Raw genomic sequence first — 20,373 nt, 5'->3', positions numbered from 1 at the left:
AGTTGAAAATTTCACCTACCGCAAAAAATCCGGTTTTTGTTCTTGAAGTGGGGGTTGAATTTTTATCCTTTTGGAATTTGAGTTTTTAATTATTTTTATTGGATTCAAATAGGAAGGTATTTGCTTATTTATGAATAATATCTTAAGTAGATGAAAATCATTTACTTAAATGATATTTGACATAAATAAGTGCCGAGACCTGGTTCGATACCAATTAAACCAGTGCAAGGTACCCTACAATAAGGTGGCAGTCACCTAGGCACCTAGAGATCCGCCTGGACGCTTAGGCGACGCCTTGACAACTATGATGTCTCTTTTTTGCTTTGAATTTCTGGAGGCCTGGAGCTTTATACAGGATTTTAGATTTAAGTAGAGTAGTTTCTCAAACAAATAGACAATATATGGTGAAATTGCATTAAATATTATGTGAATCAGTGAGACGTTTGCAGTTATGGTAATGTCCTTCTTCCTCCATAAAAAATTAAGATAATCTCCTTTTCTGTTTTGATAAAAAATGAGAGCCATTAAATTTGAATGGAGATCAGAAACTTTATGAGCAAAGTGAGTCCGGCTTTATGACAGAAGTGAAAAGAGAGAATAAAACTTTGGGATATGTACTACTTACTAGCTTACATAGTGTTCATGCCATAATTGTGGCTGATAGGTTTAATCCTTCCTTTTTTTGCTCGGATTAACAACCCTTTTTTGTTCATAAAAACTAATAATCCTTTTTCTATTTTTTTCAATAAGATGGCTAGAGATCTTGATGGGATCCTGCACAGCAATGTCTATTCAGTTAGTGGAGGTACATTTCGACCAGCACACCAGGGTGAGGAGGCATTTTTGCGTGAAGTTGTGACACCTATCTACCAGGTCTTGCGCAAGGTAACTAATATGTTGCGACTGGTTGTTATTTGCTCCAGTCAAGGTCATGTCTGAATATCCATTGTTGTTTTGTGGAAAAGGAAGCCAAGAGAAACCAAGCAGGCACTTTAAGCCACTCAAAGTGGAGAAATTATGACGATCTAAATGAATATTTTTGGTAAGATTGCTTAGATTCTCTTTGAATCTTTTTGGAATATAGGTTACCTTTACATGTTTTATTATTTGACTTGATATTCTTAACATATATTTGAAATTTCTGGTCACATTCGCAGGTCAGATAAATGTTTTAAGTTGGGGTGGCCAATGGACCTTAAAGCAGACTTTTTTGTGCATTCTGATGAGATACAGCCTAGAAATGAGGTTTTTATCCATGTTTACCATTAGAACTTGCTACATAAATTGAGTTTTATCTTACTTTTCCTCTATCTACTTGCTCAACATATTTTAATATTGGTGTATACTTGTATTGTATATAATAATGGTCATAGTAAGCTGGTATTCTTTCCCCAGATGATATTGAGAAAATGGTCTTTTTGTTCTCTAGTGCACAAAGCTACAAAGTGAGATGAGATCAATCCTTCCAACTTTGGGCACTGGATAGTAGTCGGTAGATATTCCCAAGAATGTGCATCGGGATATTAGAGTGTAGGAATTGGGGCAACCATAAAGGCTTTGAAAGGGCATAGGAGGCTTGTTTGCTTTACTTTAGCCTTCTACAAAAAGGTTGTGCATAATCAAGTAGGATTTTGATAAAGTACTGATGGACTTTCATAGGATAGGAAATGGCTAAGGGGTCTAATCTCAACTTCATCTCCTTAATTCCTCAAAGAAGAAATTGAGGATGAAAAGTACTAGAGCTGACATGCTGATTAACCTTCTTTCAATTGCAAGGGCCTATTATAAGATTGATTTGGAGAAGGCGTAGGACCATTTTGGTTGGGATTTTGTTTGTTTGATAGTGGTAGTTTTGATTGAATAGAGGAATTTTATGATGGTTATGTATCCTCTCTAAATATTTCTTGACCACTATATATGGTTCCAAACAAACTTTCAGCGTCCACTCTCTTCCTTACTCTTCATTCTGGTCACAAGTGCTTAGCAAACTCATTTCCATGGCTTGGGTGGGGAAGGGTTAGACATGGTATTGAAGATTTAAAATTAATGTGGGGACTCTTAAGGATATCTCAGCTCCATTATATGCATGTATACCAACTATACATTTTGGGACAGTTGGTGACTCAAGCCTCCAGGCTTTGGCATTCTCATTTCTCACACTTTGTGTAACGTCCCAAACTCGGTCAGGATTCTACGCACTACTCTTGCAAGTGCCGAACCATTAGGTTACAATCTTACATTAAAAATAATAAATAAATCCCAATCTAGCTTTGATGCAGAATGATCACCAAATAGGGCTTATATCTTTAGAAATAGGCCTAGGGTTGGGTTATATCCATGTTGGGCCTTTGTTCCCAAGGGTTTTTTATGTAATAGGCCACTTTAATGAGCCTAAACTAGGGGTACTTAGGTTGCATACGGGATTAGCCCAATACTTAGTTATTTTTATGTTTTTAGATTGAACCGGTATAGATTTGGTTGCATCCAATTGGTTCAATGGGTCTAATTTAAGTGAAGTGTTCCTATTGGTTAATAGGTTCTTTTATCCTATTGGCTAATATGGAATCTTCTTTTAATTAGTTGTTTTTAAGTTAGATTCTTTTATTTTAAGTTAGTAGGGGTAGTTAGGACATTTTAGTATTTTAAATTAGTAATTTGAATTTGATTAGATCCCTTCCACGATTTAAGTGAGGAGGAGATTAGATTGTATTAGGATTTGGCTTAGGCCTTTAATTATAAATAAAAGAATCGTGGGAGGCTCCCCCAGAACAGATTTGAATTTAAAAAAAGAGATTTTCGTGGCTGCTTGCCGCTCCTTGCTCTCCAAGAGTGTGTGCATCCTTGTGGGCTTATCAAGGTGGAAGGGTGGGTGGAATCCTACGACTCCTTACGCCGTGACGACTAGGAGGATCCCTATTTCGAAGGTGGTTTCACATCCTTCAACAATCCAAGCTGCTGCCGGAGGAATCCAGTGTAAGTTTGGGTTTTAATTTTCTGTTTTATCCTTTCTTTCCTTCCCCAATCGATCCCCTTTTTTTTCTGTCCTATTTCTCATAAACCCTAGACTGCTACATTCTGCCCAGATCTGAATCTCAGTTCTGTCCAGATCTGCTTACCTATCAGAAGCCATCCAAATTCTGACCATAGCCTCCCCTCAACACCATCCCTACTCGACCCAAGTTGCTGCCCCTTCCCATCACTCCAACCCTAATTTCTGTAAAAAGTTCCATTAGCCATTAAACCCTAAAATTACAGATCTCCCACTTCGGACCATCAAAACAGGCCCATATTAGGATTGAACCTCCCTCCCACAGTGCCCTAAACTCGATCCCAAGCCTAGCCCTAAACCCCCATTAAAAACCCTAGTTTTGGCTATTTTCCTTAGTTTTAGAACCCGAAACCCTAACCCTAATTTCTGCAGGAAATTAAAACTGATTCAAATTCAGATATTTTTATACCATAATGACCCTCTAAACCTGCAGATTAAAACCCTATAAACCCCATTCCCAAATTCCCATCCTAAACCCTAATTTTGCCCTAAAACAGCCCCAAATCAGCCCTAAACAGCAGGCTTGACCAAAGCTTGATTCCAATTGGCTCCTAGTTGGATTATCACCTATTCTAGGACTACATTACGCTTGCAACATGGCGGAAGCATTATATATTGGATAACAGTTCAAGTCAAATGTATACACTATTGGCAGTTATCTACAATGTTGTACAACTAAAATCTTGTTCATTCATTCATTAACATTAAATATTCTGAAATAACTTTGTTCTCAAAATATTTCTCTTTGATCTTCTAACATTTCCCGTAGTTCAAATACTCCGGAGCTATATAAGACTCCACACCTGACCCGTCATTTGAAAAACATCAATATATATAGGGATGAGCTTACGCTCAGTGAGGTACACATGATCTTATACACACACGCATTCAAAAGAACAATAAATGGAACAGAGACATACACAGCACCTCATAAAACTTCACTTTTTATTTAATTAGGTCAGGTCTTGGCCACTTAGTGAACTACTATAGTGCACAAACAGTTGAGGGTGGTAGTCGACTACATACATTCCTAGGCACTGTAGCCCGGCATTATAGAGCTCTACTCCCATGTGTCCAGGCATCGTAGCCCTGGGGGAGGACCCCTCATCTATAAAAACATCATATTAGATGCGCTCTACTCCCATGTGTCTAGGCACCGTAGCCCTGGGGGAGGACCCCTTGCCTATTCTCTTTCCCTTTCAAGACCCTCATCCAGTACATAACCCCCTACTGGAAAGGGGTGGTAGCTACATGGGTATTTAATACAATAATCATTAATCAGTCATACATACTTCTTTTTCATTATCTTTCTTTCACTTCAATTCAATCTTTTCTTTCCATTTTCATTCATCATATAAAGGTAACATATTCATGGAACTCATAAGACATTCCTTAGCATGCTCCACAACATACATTAAGATAGTAATTCACATTCCAACAAACTGGACTTTTCAACATTTCATAAATCATTACATGACATACAAAACCAAGCATCCATGTACTTTCATTTAAATCAGTAAATACATGAACATCATTCATTCTCTTTCTTTCTTTTTCATTTCATCACTTTTTACATTTATTTCTTAACTTCCTTTCTCGTTCTTTCTCCTTCGTTCCATTTGCATTCTTTTCATTTGACATGATATATAAAATCACTTCCTTACATTGATCATCACATAGTACTTAACAAATTTCATTCTACAGTCATTAGTCATATGCATAATATCACTTCATACAAGTACTTCATAATACGATGAATCATTGTCTTTTGTATGGCGGTACGGCTGCTAAGGTGTGGGGTTATTTCTCCAGGCTTTTTGACATCTCTTATGTTCCCTACCAGGATGTCAGAAGTCGAGTCTCTTCGTGGCAGAGTTCGGCAAGCTGTAACAGCCTGAGTACTAACATGAGTTACATCTCAGGAATCCTGCCATCTTTGATCGTTTGGGAGCTTTGGAAGGAGAGGAACAATAGAAGGCATGGGGAGAGTAGGCGCACTGCAGGGTCAATAGTGGAAAAAATTAAAGCTTGGGCGAGGGAAATCCATTTACCCCCTAAGGTGGGTCGCTCAGGATCCTTGAGGGACGGGCTAATATTGCAGTGCTTTGGCATTATTTCTCCATCGCCCTCTGCTTGTTTACTGGTGCCCACCCTTTGTCTCTGTAAAACTGAATGTGGACGGTGCGAGTAGGGGAAATCTAGGTTATGGAGGGGGTGGGGGGTCATTAGGAACTCAAATGGTGAGGTTCTGGCAGCCTTCGCTAATTTTTATGGTGTTTGCACTAACTCGGTTGCCGAGCTTCGAGCATTGAGGGATGGCTTGCTCTTGTGTCAGGATCTGGGTCTCCTTGATGTGGTGGTTAACTCAGATTCTGCTTCCAAGGTCAGAATGGTTAGCCAGAGGAAGTGTAACTTATGGCAATGTTGGTCTGGTTCCGTGAGATTTTGGCCTTGGTTTCTGCTATGCGGGCTACTGTGACTTTTGCATTCCGGGAGAGTAATAGAGCGACTGACTAGCTTGCCAACTTGGCATGTGATACCAGGGACTCTGCCACGTTTCAGCAGGGCTGCATGCCTGTGGGCGATTTTCAGGCTATTCTACTAGAGGATAAGACGGGTCTGCCCTTTCTCAGGAAATAGTTTCTTTTTGGGTTTTCTGGCTTAGCTTTTGAGAGGTCAAGAGTGCTTTTGCTCTTTGGGTTGGGGTAAGGCGGTATGTCCCCCCTGTGTATTCACTTATTCTTTTGAGGATTTTAATAAAATTCTAGGGGCTGACCCGGGTCCCAGATAAGTTCGGGTTAAAAGCACTTCATAATACACATCATTCATAATTTATGTACTGTTATGTTAAGGCTACGTTTGGTAAATGTCTGAACAAAGAACGCCCATTCTTGACTAGAAACGTTCTTTGGCGTTCTTGGTCTAGAACGGCGTTCTGAGACCGAAAATGACTGTTTGGTAACGGCCTCAAGAACGCCGTTCAGAATGACAATGGTGTTTGGTATAATCTGTTCTATCCTATTTGATATCAATTATAATAATGCCATCCATACAAGGAAATAAAATAAAATGTGTCTTACATAGCAAACTTAAATTAAAAATATCTTATAAAAACATATTTAACATAAATTAAAGGGAAGCAGTTTTCTGTACGGGAGTGTGGCCTAAGCCAGCACTCCCATGTGTCTATCTCTCTCCTCCTTAAAATAAGGGGGCAGAGGTGTGTTTTCACATGAGGAGGAGAGAGATAGACTCATGGGAGTGCTGGCGTAGGCCACACTCCCGAACAGAGATCTTTTTCCCTAAATTAAAATATAAAGTCCAGAACCAACCTTACCATAAATTAAAATATGGTACCTTATAGTTAATTAAAACAATTATTACAACTTTAACACCTTAAAACTTGTATTAATCTTCTTCTTTCTTCAGGTCTAGCTTGGTAAGACCTTCAAGGATGTCTTTGAACATCTTGGCATGATTCTCTGCCGATGTAATTGCACTCTTGCAATAACCTTTCAGAAATTCCGATGAAGGCGTAGCCGATACAGCTTTTGACCCTGAGGGACAAACCCTTGAGACATTATTCTGTTGGCTAGATGATGAGGTCGTGTCTTCTTCTATCCATTTGAAATATTCTTAGAGATGGCTGTTGGAGCCTTGGGCCCTACTCTTCAGTGGATCTCAGTCAGGTGTGGGGGCAATTGAGCAGTATTAATTGGAGAAAATGAGTATGATCCAAATTCCATCACTTGGAAAAGTACCTCTTTGGCCATTTTACAATCAAATCGGCTTGGGAAATAATCCACTAACCCAATGCCTTTGATTCTTTTTACATTACCAGCGGGCCTAATAAATACAAAAAGGATTAACAAGGAGGTCACATGTATATATCCAAATTAATTAAAGTCAACTTAGTTGAGGCAAATTAAGCTCAGGTAAAACCTTCTATTAATACTTTATTAGTGTAAACATTATTGAATTCAAAGGTATGAGGCTGAAGAATGGTACAGGGTAGACAATTCAACCCAATGACTTGGTATAAACTATATTTATATATTTTCGAAAAGATGAGTAAACCTATTACTGTACATAATTAGTATGAACATTAGAGTCAATCTTAGTGGGTTTCTAATACCAGAAATCAATAGATATTATTTTAACTATGAAGTTCGAATGGAAACCAAGCAACATGAAAGAAGATAAGAAAAAAATTCACAAAGGTATACACCAAAATCGACTCACTTTTTGGAGATTGCAGGTATGAACTAAACTTGGTTCACTGCTGATCCAACTCTCTCTAATTTTTCCTGCAAAATCATATCCCATAAGTTCAAGTTAGAAAAAAAATTGCAAGAAATCATATGACATTGCAAGGAATCGTATGGTATTTTTTGGGTTTTTAGCAGTTGAAGCCTGACATGAAGTAGGATACATCTTCTCACCAGTTGTGTTCTGTTTGACAATTTAAAAAGTTTAGACATTAATTTTAACATCTTAGGAATAGATGAAATGTGCTAAAACGAGATCGAATGATGCAAGCACTAAACAACCCACTAGCCAAAAGATCATCCTATTCAAGACTATAAACTACAATTCCTTAGAACCTCCAACCTCAAAAAACGAGATCGAATGATGTCATCATCTTTTTTTATTTTTTTTAATTGTCAACCATCTGGGTTTAAAACAAACAGAACAAGGAATCCCTGATTCCCTGCACCTGTAAGTCACATCTCTCTGAGATGACGAAGAGGACAGACGATGCTCGTTATTTCCTTTGGTAAAATCATCCTGTGTAAACAGATGAAATCTCTCACTGCTGAAGATGATGACGGTGACCAAACCTTTAGAAAGCTGAATGCCTTCAACCAAAAACATCCATATCTCTAAATCAAGTGGACCACTAGGTAAAAGAAATGGATTTGGGTCTTTAGGGTTCTACCTTCCGTCGCCAACACAGAGAAGTGGTTGAAGTAGGATACAGCCTCTCCCTTATTCTATTTTTTTTCCCAACCACAAAGTCTGGAATTGATTTTCTATAACACCAAAAATTGGTGTGAAATTAATGAAAGGGAGTTGGATGGACAACCCCGTGGAGTATAGACAATAGCTTCAGCCCAGCAAAAAGAAAGCAAAAAAAAAAAAGAGTCTGTAGAATTAGTAAAACAGTTGCAGCTTTGCACGTTGGGGAAAAAATAGAATAAGGGAGGAATAAACCAGAAATCCAAAGATCGCAGGTTTTGGAAATCCAATTTTCTTTTCCATGGAATAAACCCTAAACTCCCTGAAATCTCAGGGTTTAGAGATTCTGCTTGAGAGAGAGAGAGGGAGAGAGAGAGAGAGAGTCACCTTCGTTGTTGTCAAGTTCAGTTGCATAGTTTGCCTTCTCTTCCCCAGATCTGTCGCAAGTTTGCCTTCTAACCGCAGTGCTCACGGGTTTTGATTGTGAATCGTGATAAATTTCGTTCTTGTTCTTTACATCAAATATTCCTCCGGTTCATTCTAAAAGAACAGAAAAACGAACCGTCAAGTCAAACAGAAATTCATGTTTTTTTGTTCTTAAAGAACTGAAAAACAGTTCTGAACGCTGTTCAGACATTTACCGAACGTAGCCGAAGCATTTCATTTAATAGAAACTTGATTACGTATTTGCTAATACTGATCAACTCATACAACATTCATTCATTTCCATCACAAAGCATACACACATTATAATAAAGATATTCATGATTTCCCTCACCTTTGATTCTTTCATCCCTTGCGTTTAATTGAACCTTAAGTATGGTTATCAACACCTTTGTTTGCATGTTCCTCTCCTACTTTCCTTCAATTTTGGATTCCACGAACACTAAAATACCAAATCCTTTTTCAATTAGTTCACCCTTTTTATCAATTACCCAACCTACAACATGCCTTTGCTCCCCTCCGGCAGCCCTGACTGCCACCTGCCCTGCTGCTCCACCCCCTGCACCACCCTCATCCTCTTCCCCTCCTCTCCGCCATGCCCTCGCTCCACAAATTTCCCCTACCGTTGCTGCACTCTCCTCTGCTTCACTCTCTGCACCACCCACCTTGCCTGATTCAACCTCTCCTCCATCAAACCCTGTCCATACTCAAAGCAACCCTCCTTCCACCACCTGGAGCTCTCTTGTCTCCGGTAGCTCCTCCGCCACTGTTGACCGCCCTGCACTATGTCCCTCCTTCCATCGTTGATGACTTCGAAATTGGCTTCTGTCCCAAGGACTTTCTTGATGACGAGCTCTCCAAGTGGCACTGCTGCCTCGTGGGGCATTTTCTTGGCTCCCGTCCGCCCTTCCATGTCGTCAAATCCTCTCTGCTCAAACAATGGCGAGCGGCAAGGGCTGTTTTCACATACCTTCTCTCCAGCGGCATCTTCATCTTCAGGTTCTCCGACGATTTCGACAAGTCACGCGCCTTGGAGGGTGGTCCATGGCTGGTTGGCAAGAAACCGATCTTCCTCCGGCAATGGGACCATCGCTCATCTCTGTGCAAAATTGATCTCAAGACTATCCCCATCTGGGTCAATCTACCGGGTCTTCCTTTCCACTATTGATGTGCCTCGGGTCTCAGTATTGTTGGCTCGACAATCGGCAATCCTCTCTTCTCCGACGAACGTACCTAGAAGATGGATCGTCTCTCCTTCGCTCGTATCTGTGTTGAAATCTCTACAGATGACCCTCCCCCTGATTTTGTCACCATCCAGGAAGAAGATGGTCACTCTTTCTCGCAAATGGCCTCCTACGAATGGTTGCCCCAATGCTGCTCAGTCTGCAAATCCTTCGGCCATCCTTCAAAGCAGTGCCTCACGAGCCCTCTTGAGTCCTCTGCTCCTCTGTCTCCTTCGACCATCGCTTTTGTCCCCTTGGCTAAAGATACAACCCCTGCTGGTGCGACTGCTGCAAATCTGCTCTCTGTGAAGATGAAAGAAGACTTCGAGGAAGACAATGCTACTGCCACGATTGCTAACCAGTTGGAAGATGACGCTGCTGGCCCGTTTCAGACCTCGATTCAAGCCCTGGCGAAACCAGCACTGGTGACCAACCATGCTCTGATGCTTGAAGGCTCTTTGCATCCCCCTCGTGGCAGGAAAAAAGCCAGAAATCGTCGCCGGAAAAGCTCCGGTGACTCCGACGAGGTTCCCAACCATGGCGGCTCTCCCGATGCCCACCTACCACGCAGATCCATTGACGTTGACTACAATCGATTTGCGATTCTTCAGTCCCTCGATCTCGGCAACGATGGCGACGTTGCAGCCCTGACTGCTCCTCTCGAGGTCAACTTGCGTTGCGACCCCGATATGCAGGCTCCCCCTGCTACCCCCCTTTTAGCTTCGACCTGTGCCCTTTCCCCTTTTGGCAACCAGAACCCCACTTTATACCCTGTTACCAAAACCCTTTCTTCACCTTTCACCAGATCCTCTCATCCCACTACGGAACACCTTTTCACCAACCCCCCGCCATGTGTCACTTCTACCCACCACATCCCCCCTTTTGTCCCATCTCAAGCCAACACCCTGTCCGACCCGACGCACCAACCTGCCCACCTAACCCACTTATTAACCCCCACCCACCAAGCCCATTTAACTTATCCAACTACACTATACCCCCCTTGGCTGAACCTTAATGGACCTGCTCCTGGCCCATCGACTGGTCTTACCTTGGCCCAGAGCTCTTTGCCTCCTTTGATCCCTTCCTCCCCCTCCTCCCCTTTGGTTTGTTTTCCCCCTTTGAGAGAGTACCGCTCGAGGCCTCGTAGTGTTCCCCCGAGGTCTCGGGTTAGTTCCACTGCTGGTTGGTTACCCCCTCCCCCCCTTGCTCATGATCCCTTGGACCATCTAGAATGTCCACGGCCTCAACGCCCCGGCTAAACAAGTTGAGATTCGTGATCGTATTAAATCCTCCAAATCCTCCCTCTGCTGCCTCCTTGAAATGAAGGTTCTTGAAACCAACTCCTCTCGCATTGCTCACTCTCTTGCCCCCTCTTGGTCCTTCCTCTCTAACTACACCCACTCTCCTAATGGCCGAATCTGGGTTCTTTGGGATCCCTCCATTTTTCATATTCTAGTCTCCTCCGCCTCCCCCCAATACCTTCATCTTAACATTTCTGATCATCTTCACAATCACCTCCTCTTCTTCACCTTGGTTTACGCTTTTAATCGTCCCTTGGATTGGCTCCCCCTCTGGGACGATATCCATACCCTTTCTCTGTCCGTTGGTCCCCCTCCCTGGGGCATGGGTGGCGACTTCAATGTGGTCCGCTTTAGCCGCGAAAAGCTGGGTGGCTCCCCCATAGATCTCCAAGCCGTTGACGCCTTCAATTCTTGTCTTGAGGATGCTGGGCTAAACGACCTTAGATGGTCGGGTGCTGACCTTACATGGCACAACAAGCGCTCTGGCCTTGACAGAGTAGCTTGCAAGCTTGATCGTGTCCTCGTCAATGACCCCTGGCTCTCATCCCTTCCTTCCTCTTATGCCATCTTTGACCTCCCAGGCCTCTCAGACCACTCCCCCATCTCTCTCTTTGTCCTCCTCTACCTTTCCTTTGGTCCCAAACCCTTCAAGTTTTTTGACATGTGGTCCTCACATACAGGTTTACTTCCTATTGTTCAGGCTGCTTGGGATATTCCATTCCTGTCCTTCTCCTCCCCCCTCCTTGCCTTCTCTTTAAAGCTCAAAAATGTCAAATCAGCCCTCAAATCTTGGAACTCCTCCACTTTTGGAAATATCTCCTCCCGTGTCTCCTCTTGTCTTGACACCCTCTCCACCATTCAGCTTTGCCTCCAGTCTGACCCTCTCAACTCCTCCCTTGCTGAGGAAGAGATCCTTGTTGCCTCTGAGCTGGCCTCCTCTCTCTCTCAAGAGGAGAGTTTCCTCAAACAAAAATCCCGGGTAAAATGGCTTGAGCTTGGCGACTCGAACACAACTTTCTTTCACCGATCCCTCAAAGCCTGATCCAACTCCAACTCCATTCTCTCTCTCACCTCCTCTGATGGCTCGATCCTCTCTTCTGTTGATGCTATCAAGTCTGAAGCTGTAGCCTACTTCACTGGTATCTTTTGCCCCCCCTCTTCCACCCAATCCTCCATCCCGGACAACCTCATCAACAAATTCGTTCCCTCTCACCTCTTCAGCTCCCTCTGCTCCATCCCCTCTGACTCAGAGATTGTCTCCGCTGTCCGCTCTCACAAGGCTAGTAAAGCTCCTGGTCCTGATGGCTTCAACATGGGGTTCTTCCCCTCTTGTTGGGATATCATAGGTGCTGAGCTCATTAGTGCCATCAAGAGCTTTTTCTTTAACCCCCACCAGATCCGTAGCATCAACCACACCTTTCTCTGTCTCATCCCTAAATCTTCTGGAGCCTCTTCCATGCCCGACTTTAGACCCATCTCCCTCTGCAACCTCCTTTATAAGTTCATTGCCAAAATCCTTGCCAACTGCCTTCAACTTGTCATTGACTCCCTTATTAGCTCCAACCATTCCGCCTTCATCTCCAGGCGAAGCATCTCGGACAACATTATCCTTTGCCAGGAAATTGTTCGAGGCTTCCACCGTAAATCCATCTCCTCTTCCGCCCTTTTAAAGATAGACATCCACAAAGCCTTCGACTCCATCCGTTGGGACTTCATCTCCCGAGTCCTCCTTAAGATGTCCTTCCCTCCCACCTTTGTCAATTGGATCCACTTCTGCATCTCCACCCCTCGCTTCTCCGTCCTCCTCAATGGCAGCCTTGCTGGTTACTTTCCCTCCTCTGCGGGTATTCAACAGGGCTGTCCCCTTTCCCCCTTCCTTTTTTGCCTTTCCCTTGAGGTCCTCTCTCGTAGTATTCAGTCCAAAACTGACCTCCACCTCATCTCCCCCATCCCTAAATGTAAGCACACCAACCTGACTCACCTTGCTTTTGCTGATGACCTTATGATTTTCTCTAAGGCTGACCCTCCCTCCCTTGAGTCCATAATGTCCTCCCTCCTCCTTTTCCAGGGTCTTTCTGGTCTCCGCATTAACCTCCTGAAATCCCAAATCTTCCTGGCTGGGGTCCCCGATACCACCAAAGCTTCCCTCTCCGCCATCACAGGCTTTTCCCTTGGCACCTTACTTGTCCGCTACTTGGGCCTTCCCCTCATCCCTGCCAGACTTTCAGCCCACCACTGCATCCCCATCCTTGACCTCCTCCGAAAGAGGCTGCAGCTTTGGAAAGCCAAACTTTTATCCTATGCAGGTCGTCTCGAGCTTATCAGATTGGTTCTCTAGTCTTGCTACATCTATTGGAGCGGTGTTTTTGGCCTCCCCAAGGCCACCATTAAGGCTGCCGAATCTATTATGTGTGCTTTCCTATGGAAAGGTGTGGATTCAGCTAGGTTCCTCCACCCCAAGAGCTGGTCTTCCCTTTGCTCCCCCAAATCGGAAGGAGGTCTTGGGCTCAGAAGGATAAAAGATGTCAACTTGGCTGGCTCTATAAAGTTGTTATGGAAGCTCCTCACCAACAAATCCAGCATTTGGACTGCCTGGGTGTATGCAGGGCTTCTCCGCAGAGACTCCCTCTGGACTGTCAGCTCTTCTCCAGACTCCTCCTGGATTTGGCGTAGAATCCTCCCAGTGAGGCATATAGCCAGAGGCGCTATATCTTGCAGGATCGATGATGGGTTGCAGACCTTCCTTTGGCTTGACAATTGGCACCCTTCAGGTGTACTTGCTTCCATTGTCAGCCCCCGTGTCATTTATGCATCCGGCCTGGACAGATCTACCCTTGTGGCTTCCATCATTACTAGAGGCTCTTGGTCCCCCCTCCCCCCCCCCCCTTGCAGATCTTTGGAGCTCTCTCCCCCCTATCCCCCCTGGTCACCGAGGCAGAGGTGACACTGTCTTATGGCTTCCCTCCCCCTCGGGCAGCTTCAGTTCCCGCTCCGCTTGGGACATGGTTAGACATAGAGGGACCCCCTGTCCTTGGCATAAAGTGGTTTGGTTCAAAGGGCACATCCCTCGGCAGAGCTTCACCGCTTGGCGTGCCCTAGCTAGCTGCCTCCCCACCCAAGATTTCCTCATCCATCGCCACATACAAGTCTCTCCCAGCTGCTGCCTTTGCTGGAATGGGCACGAAGATGTGGACCATTTGTTCTTCACCTGCCCCTTTGCTGCCTCAATCTAGAACCGGGTCCTTCGTCATTGCTGGCCTGCTCGAAGATCGCCTTTGCCCCTGTCCCGAGAATGGGTTTGGATTGACATGACTTTTGGAGGCAATTCGATTTGTGACAAGGTTGGCAAGCTTGCCTTTTGTGCCACTATCTCCCACATTTGGATGGAGCGTAACCTTAGAAGATGGACGTCCAACTCCCGCTCTTTCGACAGGATTTGGAAGGCCATCTTCTTTGATGTTTCATCTAAAGCTAATTCCCTTCCCCTGGCTAGTGTTATGGATACCCCAAGGAACAGGCTCATTGTTGTCTCCTGGGGTCTCCCTACCTACATTTTGCGCCATAGCTAGTGTCTACCTTCTATTGTTGTTGGCCCTCGGGCTTGTATATTCCCCCTCCTTTCTTTGTAATTAAATTTTTATTCATCCAAAAAAAAAAAAAAAAAAAAACCTACAACATTAATCTTAGTTAGATATCCCTTAACCATATTTTCTTGAACCACTCTGCAGAAATGGAAACCCAGAATTTATTTACCCTTGTGACACAGCTTCAAGAATTCATCTCAGATTCGTCATTAAATCCTTAGTTTCCAGCAATCGTACAACTCCTCACCCAAATGAGACCCTCTTCTCATACCAGCTCTTCTTTACAATCCTATCATTCAGCATCTCAAATACCCAAATCTCTCACTTGATTTCATAACTTCACAGCAGCTCTCATCAAATCCCATTCTTTTTCATTCACATTCTTCTTTTCTTTCTTCCTCTTTCTTTCAATTCACTTTCTTAATTCCTTGCTGAACCCAGTTGTATTCTTTACCTAATCGCATGTACCGCTTGAAGATTTGATGGTTCAGCAACCCAACAGTTCATTATTCCTACTGGTTTTCCCAAGCATCCAACAACCTCCAGCCCCATTTTCTCTTTAATTTAGACTGGTTCAACACCTTAATTCACAGATGTTCATCTAATTTCACAGAAATACAGCAGCCCCACAACAACTCCTAGGTATTCAGCTTCTCTTTTCTTCAATTCTCGTCTGTTTTTCTTCAAATTAGAACTTTAGATCTTCTACGCTCAATTCCAGATCCCAATAGCTAAGGAAATATTCTTCAAAAAACAATTCCTGATTCAAAGATCTCAAGTCCTCTCTTCAATTCTTCTTGATTTCCTTCCAAATCTCCTATGGTTCAGCAACCTCAGATCATAATTCTCTTATTAATTTCGTGAGTCCACTGCAGCTCCTTCCCAAATCCCAGCAGTACTTTGCTTCAAATCCCTTCAATTCCTTATAGTTCAGCTACCCAGAAACTTTCAAATCTTCCATTAACTTTACTCACCAACAGCAGCTAACAACACTCCAACTTCTTTTCTTCTTCTTCTTCATTAATTCTCCTTTGCTTCTTTTCAATTTAGTCCTCCAGTCCTTTAGCATACCATCACCAACTCCAGATAAGAACACCCCTTTAAAACCTGGTTTAAGTTGAAGTTCAGGTTCCTATCTTCTTATTCTCAACTCCAGAACCTGATTGTAACTTTCTTCCAGGTCCAAATACTCCTACATCTTCATTAAATCAACATTCCCAAGCACAATTTCCATTTAGTTCTATAAGAACCCAACAACACATCATTCTTCTTCTCTTCCCTCTTCTTTTCTTCCTTTTCTTTCTTCTTTTTCTTCAGTTCAGAATCGGTTCTGGTTTGTTGAGTATCTAATCCCCTTTCTTTTATTCAAAATACCCTTATGTCTAATTTCCTAATCATTCACTTAAACCCATATGTCTAATTACTAACTTATTAACTAATCAAACATCTAATTCACTTAGTAAACATTAACCACCAATCTAATTAATTAAACTATCTTACCTTAGTCAAACCTCTACTAATTACAATTCCAGCTCAAGACACCTATTCCTCTTATGTGGCTGAAGTCCCAAGCCACCATCTCCTCCTTCCTCAGTCAGGTGGCTGGCTTTGAACAGCCACCACCTCCTTCCCCATGCACAGACTCATAGGCCACCTCCTCTTTCCTCAGCCATGTGGCTGCTCCTCTTTGAATCTCCATAACTCAAACAAGCCATAGTTATCCATATTTGAATCATTTGGTTCAACCAAACCAAACCAGACCAAACCAGACCAAACCAAGCCAAGCCAAGCCAAGCCAAGCCAAGCCACCTCCTACTTGACTATTCCAACCTACTTCACTATTCACTTAGTGTATTATACAATTACAACTATATGTTATATCAATCATATATATACACATACATACACCATAGTGTATTATATAATATAAAACTCATATAATTCATATAACTACTATTAAAAATAATAAAATAATTCTCTTCACATTATAATAATATAAAACATTATACAATCAACTAATATAATACTAAAACAGAATATGAAGCAATAAAATACTCACAATTATTCAAATACTATTATAATATTCATACAAGCATTAGAATATTCTAGGACACCTAATATAAAATTAAAATATTCATGACCTGCATATGGGGTGTTACACTTTGAGGTGGTTTAAGACTATGGGTAAACAAATTAAAGCATTCTCCATTGAGCAGATGCATTTGGGATGAGCTTTTGCCTCCATTGGTTGCGAAGGGGCTGAAATAGGCTCATAATGATTGAGAAAGTTGCATTTGTGTCAACTATTGTACCAAGCAATGTGTTGTAATATGGGTTCAAGGGTATTTTTGTCATAGGGGTATTTCAGTCCTTGTACCTATTCTAGAATATTCCTAAACTTATTATAAATAAAGTGAGGCTCTGATCATAATGTCACAAGCAATTCTCTCATTCTCAACATGGTATCAGAGCTAGGATCTACATTGGGATCCTAACCCTAATGCCAACCACCTCGAAACCCTAGAACTCTTTCTTCCCTTTCTCTCTTTGTCGTTTTTCCTACAGCACCGCCGCCACCCTCTCTCTCTCTCTTTCGGTTTCTCCAACCACCGCTGCCACCACCACACCCCGTCAGAGTCTCTCTGTCACTCTGTCCCTTTTTCACACGATATTTTTGTCCCCCTTATTATTATTATTTTCTACTTACCTATTTTATCTCTACTCCTTTTCACGATTCTGAAATTCCCCCTTTTCTCATGGTTTATTTGCTGGATATGGTGGGGTCTACCACTGACTTAAATCCAAAAATATAAAAGCTTAATTATAACACCCACCTTCCTTTGCAGCTTATAAGACTTGAACCTAGGACCTCTTAACAAATTAGTATTCTAGGCTAGATGCTCATTTGATTATTAAATTCCCAAATTAAGTTTAAATAAAGAACTAAATCATTCTTTAATTCTTAAATAGCAATGTCATTCAGTACTAGGTTACCTCTAGAATTAAATTCTAAACACAATATGTAATAAGGAAAAATAATTATGCTTTTATGGATTTGCCCCTGAAGTGTGAAATTACAAAAATACCCGAGGTGTAAAATTAAGAAAAATACCCTTGATGTGTAAACTTCTGAAAACTCCTATGAGGTGTAAAATTACAAAAATGCCCCTAAAGTGTAAAATTACAAAAATGTCCCTGAGGTGTAAATTATGAAAATACCCCTTGGCATAGATAATTAATTATTGATCAACACTTTTAGGCTTTCAAAATTCTGGGGTATTACAGATTAGACATGCTCAGAAGGAAGAAATTGACATGGGAGTTGGGAAAAGAGGAGAGCCAGGCTTCATTTGCAAGGGCTTTATCAAGCTTACAAGCTATGCGGTTAGAGCCAACTCTCCTATTGTGCCAGGTAAGAGACATGCCTGACCATCTCAGATCATGCATACCAAGATCCTCTAGGCAGTCATTGAAAGCATTTACTAGGGTCAATAGAGCTGCCACCAAGTTTCTCATGGCTGTGTTTGGCAACATTGAAATCCCCCTAGACATCAAGGATGAGACTCAACCTGGGAGGAAAGAAGAGATGGATCAGTCCAAAAGGGAACTCTGTCCACTGCACGGTTGAGGGTGTAGACAGCAGTAAGATAGGACCAAGAGGAAGAGCTAGGATGAGGAGCTTGAGGTGATGGAATTGGGGGGAAGAGGAGATGAGGGAGATACAGATTTTAGAGGGGTCCCATAGAAGCCAAATACGACCATTAGGGCAGTGGTCATAATTGGAGAGGAAGGACCAAGGGGCAATACACACAGTAATGCAGTTAGCATTAGAAAGGAGAACTCGAGTTTTGAGCAAACAAAAAAAGGAGCTGTGAGAGGACTTGATGAGGGACATGGTATCAGTCTATCAGAGTGTTTCGCTAGGGAGTTAAGACCCTGAACATTCCAAAAGAAGCCTGAAGATATGGGAACAAAGAGGATTAGTGCAGCTTCCCCAGAGGAGGGAAGAGGCAGATAACCTGCGGGAGAGAGATGGCTGACTCTTATGCTGGCGAGCATAGGCAAGGACAGGGGGTTGGGAGACCAATGGTGAGATAGGGGTCGGAAGCAAGGGGTTCATCACAGGGAACTCAGGGAGAGAGTCGGGCAAGAGGGATGAAGGGTTGGAGAACTCGGGTCGAGGAGAGGTGGAGAAGGGAAGGTTAGTGGGTTGACCCGAGTGGGCGGGTCTATAGGAAATAAGAGGCAAGTTAGTGGTCACATGAGGGTTGGTTAGGGAGAGGGTCGGGGGGTGGACCAAGGACATGGTGGTTTGAGATCGAGTTAGGGGATTAGTAGGGGCGGTCTTAAAGTGGGCCAAGGGTTGGTTCGGGGTTTGGTTCGAAAGGAGACCAGGGATGAGGGTTGGGGTCAGGGTTAGGAGGGTTTAGATTAAGGATAAGAGGGGCGAGGGTATTGGGGTGAGTAAATGGAGTCGGCAAGATGGGGGAAAGGCGTAAATGTTAGAGGAAGGGGAAAGTTACAGATGGACAGGGTTGGCAGGGGTAGGTTTGCAGTGGGCAGGAGATAGGGGGGCGAAAGTAGAAGTTGCAGTGGTAGATAAAGGTTCCTAGGGAAAGGGGTTCGAAACATGGTTATCATCCTGGGAGTGGCAGGGGCTCTGCGTTCGCGATAGGGGGGACTAACATTATTTGTAAGTAGATTATTTTATTTTTGTTGTAATATCGGTTTAGGGGTAATATTACCCTTATACGTATAGTGTCTCGGTTCATTATGCACATGTTAAATGTGTTAGGTGTGGTAGGTAAGGATTGAGTAAATCATTCCATATTTGTGATATTCTGAAGTTATAAATAAAGGCTTGGCCTCTGTCTCATAGACATGCCAGATTCACGGATTTCTACATGGTATCAAAGCAAAAAATAATTCGGGAATATGGGACCTAAGGTTCTTTCTGTTATGATCTACCGCTAGCAGCACCACCGCCCTCCACCACTTCGTCAGCAGCAACACCACCCTCCGCCAGCCTCCGCCAACCCTCACACCCTTCCGCCACTCTCCTGCGACCTCTCTCTTCTTCCTTCCTTCTTACGGGAGCTTTTCCTAGCCTTGCCGATCTATTTTTGCACCCCTTGGTGGTGAGTTGACTCCCACCAAGGGCCTTTTTTCCTGCAGAATTTTAAGATCGATGCAGTAATTTTTTTGCAGCTTTTTATCAGGTTTATTCAGTCATATTTTCTGCAGATTTTTTTGGTTATTGACAACTTATCTTTGACCAGCAACAATGCCTGACACTTCTGAGATCACATCAGCCTCTTCTGGCCTCGACGGCACACCACAACATGATTTTGTTCCGTTTCCAGCCAGCCCTATTAAATTAAATGGGGCCAATTACCTGTTATGGTCTCGTTCTTGTTTGTTTGCTATCGGTTCTCGTGGTCTCTTTGGATACATCACTGGAACCACTGTCAGGCCTACATAAACTGGAGTTGCGCAAGATAGGTGGGTGAATTTTAATTTGCTGGTTATGTCGTATCTGGTCAACTCCATGGACCAAGAGATTGTCGGACGCTACGTTTTACTTGATTCGGCTGCCAAGATCCGGAAGACAGGCCATGACACCTACTCTCAAGTGGGCAATGCTGCCCAGTGTTATGAACTTCGTCAAAAACTCCATTCCACCAAGCAGTTAGAGCTGACCCTCTCTCAGTATTACAATAAAATGTGCACGATGTGGTAGCAGCTTGATTTTTTGGGGACCTTCACTGCTACTTGTGACGTTTACACCACTACCTTCTGGAAGTGGGAAGATG

At 43.0% G+C, this 20,373-nt stretch overlaps 1 protein-coding gene across 7 annotated transcripts in view; it reads left to right on the top strand.

The window, feature by feature from the left end:
- The window catches only part of LOC122650012 (callose synthase 7-like), a 101,214-nt gene that overhangs the window by 29,353 nt on the left and 51,488 nt on the right, over nucleotides 1-20,373 (top strand). For 6 of the 7 annotated variants that reach the window (XM_043843303.1, XM_043843304.1, XM_043843301.1 and 3 more), the window contains 3 exons: nucleotides 751-885; nucleotides 966-1,042; nucleotides 1,158-1,257. In XM_043843303.1, the coding sequence (XP_043699238.1) occupies nucleotides 751-885; nucleotides 966-1,042; nucleotides 1,158-1,257 (312 nt within the window). The remainder of the gene's footprint in view (nucleotides 1-750; nucleotides 886-965; nucleotides 1,043-1,157; nucleotides 1,258-20,373) is intronic. The other variant, XM_043843302.1, reaches the window with a different exon arrangement.

This window comes from Telopea speciosissima, chromosome 2 (genome assembly GCF_018873765.1).
Source record: "Telopea speciosissima isolate NSW1024214 ecotype Mountain lineage chromosome 2, Tspe_v1, whole genome shotgun sequence".
In the NCBI taxonomy this organism is placed as follows: domain Eukaryota; kingdom Viridiplantae; phylum Streptophyta; class Magnoliopsida; order Proteales; family Proteaceae; genus Telopea; species Telopea speciosissima.
The sequence above is the reverse complement of the archived record's forward strand: the minus strand, read 5'-3'. Positions and strand labels throughout refer to the sequence as shown.